The sequence below is a fragment of the Anarrhichthys ocellatus genome, unplaced genomic scaffold (genome assembly GCF_004355925.1).
Source record: "Anarrhichthys ocellatus isolate YVR2014 unplaced genomic scaffold, GSC_Weel_1.0 scaffold6977, whole genome shotgun sequence".
Lineage (NCBI taxonomy): Eukaryota > Metazoa > Chordata > Actinopteri > Perciformes > Anarhichadidae > Anarrhichthys > Anarrhichthys ocellatus.
In genome coordinates this window covers 1-2,547 of record NW_022286951.1, presented here as the reverse complement: position 1 = coordinate 2,547, position 2,547 = coordinate 1, and the positions used below count along the sequence as shown (strand labels likewise).

General features: G+C 45.0%; 1 protein-coding gene across 2 annotated transcripts; it reads left to right on the top strand.

Moving 5' to 3' along the window:
- The first annotated feature begins 627 nt into the window (after positions 1–627).
- On the top strand, positions 628–2,541 carry LOC116380375 (diacylglycerol kinase theta-like). 2 transcript variants are annotated; one of them, XM_031842302.1, is made up of 4 exons: positions 628–878; positions 1,357–1,510; positions 2,268–2,336; positions 2,375–2,541. In XM_031842302.1, exons 1-4 carry the CDS (start codon positions 684–686, stop codon positions 2,377–2,379), a joined length of 423 nt encoding a protein of 140 aa, XP_031698162.1. In that variant the 5' UTR covers positions 628–683; the 3' UTR covers positions 2,380–2,541. The 2 variants fall into 2 exon arrangements, with proteins under 2 accessions (XP_031698162.1, XP_031698161.1); XM_031842301.1 differs by having other exon boundaries at positions 2,268–2,541.
- The last annotated feature ends 6 nt before the right edge of the window (positions 2,542–2,547 follow it).

Here is a 2,547-nt window from a genome sequence, read left to right as displayed (position 1 = left end):
GCTTTAGGGCGGGGCTACACGGTGATTGACAGGTCTCTACAAGAGACATATACAGCGTCTCTACGTCACTCCTCCTCAGTCCAACTATGGTCACTTCCTGTTCACTGGTTGCGAAAAAAACAAGATGGCGACGGCCGTAATCCAAAATGGCGACTGACAAACGATCTACAGCATAATATTAGTCCAATCAATGAATGTGATTGAGTGTTATTAAACAGTCTGACTGATCACCTGACACCTGCAGCGGTCCCACACTCTCTGATCAAAGACTTCCTGTGTGTGTGTGTGTGTGTGTGTGTGTGTGTGTGTGTGTGTGTGTGGCTGATTGATCGGTTCACAGACGCTGATTAAAAATCAATAGTGTGAAGCTCCTGTAGAGCTGCTGATGGCTGTCAGACAGAAAACCAGCAGCAGAAACAGACTGGTTCAGACTGGTTCTCAGCTCTAAAACCCACTGGTTCTACTGGAGACGTCAATATTTAAAAACACACATATGTGGTTTTATCAAAAATCCCCTAAAACAGCTGGTCTTTGTAGTTTTCATCAAACAAACAGGAGGAAATAGTGCATTTGGTGGGGACTATTTTCAGCAGCGGATGAATCCACATTTGGTGTGTGTGTGATTGAGTCAGAATAAACTACAGAGTGATGATGATGATGGTGGTGACGAAGGAAGAGCATTGATGCTCATTGATATTGTTTCTCAGTTCTCCAACAACCTCTCACTCGGGATCTACTTTCTGCTGCTGCAGGATACGTTTCACCACCACTGGAGGGAGGGGAACCTGGCGTCAGCGGCGAGGTGTGATGTGTGTCGGCGCTCCTGCGGCTCATCTGACGTCCTGTCGGGGATCAGGTGTGAGTGGTGCGGCATCACGGTGAGGACCAGCTGAACCGCATCAGACCAGACATGAAGACCTGCAGACCTCTTGACCTGCAGACCTAAGACTTGCAGGTCTACAGACCTCAAGACCTGCAGACTTGCAGACCTCTAGACCTGCAGACCTCTAGACCTGCAGACCTCTAGACCTACAGATTTCAAGACCTACAGACCTATAGACCTGCAGACCTCTAGATCTGCAGACCACTAGACTTGCAGACCTCTAGACCTGCAGACCTGTAGACCTGTAAATTATATATAAATCATTTTGTGTTTCGTCATAACAAACTAACTGACAGACAGGAAAACCTGGACCAGGTAGTTTTCAGGAGTCCTGGTTGGTTTCATGGTGTCAAAATACAATATGATGTTTGTCTCTATACGAGTCTTCATGTCTCTTCATGTCTCTATACAAGTCTTCTTGTCTCTATAAACGAGTCTTCATGTCTCTTGTGTCTTCCTGTTCGTCTCTGCAGAGCCACGCGGCGTGCTACCTCAGCGTGCCACCAGAGTGCACTCTGGGACGTCTGCGCTGCATGATGCTGCATCCGGCCTGCGTCCGCCTAGACTCCAGAAACTTCAGCAAGATGCACTGCTACCGCGTCATGGAGAGCTGCAGCCAGGACCTGGGTACACACACACACACACACACACACACACACAAACACACAGAGCTCCAGACCACATCCTCTGTGATGCAGAAACACTCGGCTCATTTCCTGAAAGCTTCTCTTCTTCATCTGAGCCGAGAAACCCCAAAAAATTTGTTCGTTTTTTTTCTCACGAATTCTCCGATGTGAACGACTTTGTTTGTGAGGCTCGTTTTTAAACAAAGATGTTTAGAGTCTTTGCACTCGGCCTGCAGACGTCTAGACCTGCATACCTCTAGACCTGCAGACCTCTAGACTTGCAGACCAGAGTTCCTGCAAGTTTCAACAGATTTAAAGGAGGACTTCAGAAAAACTTATTTAGCAAATTTAAGTTAATTAAACCAAAAGAAAACCTGCAGAGCGAGATTCTACAAGGAGCAGGTGTACTGTCCCTTTAAGTCGTTTAAAGAATGGAAGATAAGGACAATTACATTGTAGGAAATATCTTGTGAAGAAATTTTAAGTTTAAAATACATTAAAATAAGATAAACTTCATGTATTCTGAGGGAGAATGTGCAGCACGAAGTAGAGCTCTTTTTATTGATTTAAATATATCAAAATATAAACAATAAAGATTATCAATGAGGGGAAATGTCAACATGAAAACAGAAAAGTGCAAATTCAAAATATAATGTACATAAACCAAAATAAGTAACAATAATAAATAACACAAAAAATATATATCGTAAAGTTTTTCCAGGTTTTTGGTGACTCACAGAACTCTGTGTTTTTTTCAGATAACTCGGATGATGTGGATCAGTCTGCTGCTGCGCCGAAAGAGGGTCAGCCGGCGGCTCCAGAGTCAGGTTAGACCTGGAGAGTCAGGTTAGACCTGCAGAGTCAGGTTAGACCTGGAGAGTCAGGTTAGACCTGCAGAGTCAGGTTAGACCTGGAGAGTCAGGTTAGACCTCCAGAGTCAGGTTAGACCTGCAGTCAGGTTAGACCTCCAGAGTCAGGTTAGACCTGCAGAGTCAGGTTAGACCTCCAGAGTCAGGTTAGACCTCCAGAGTCAGGTTA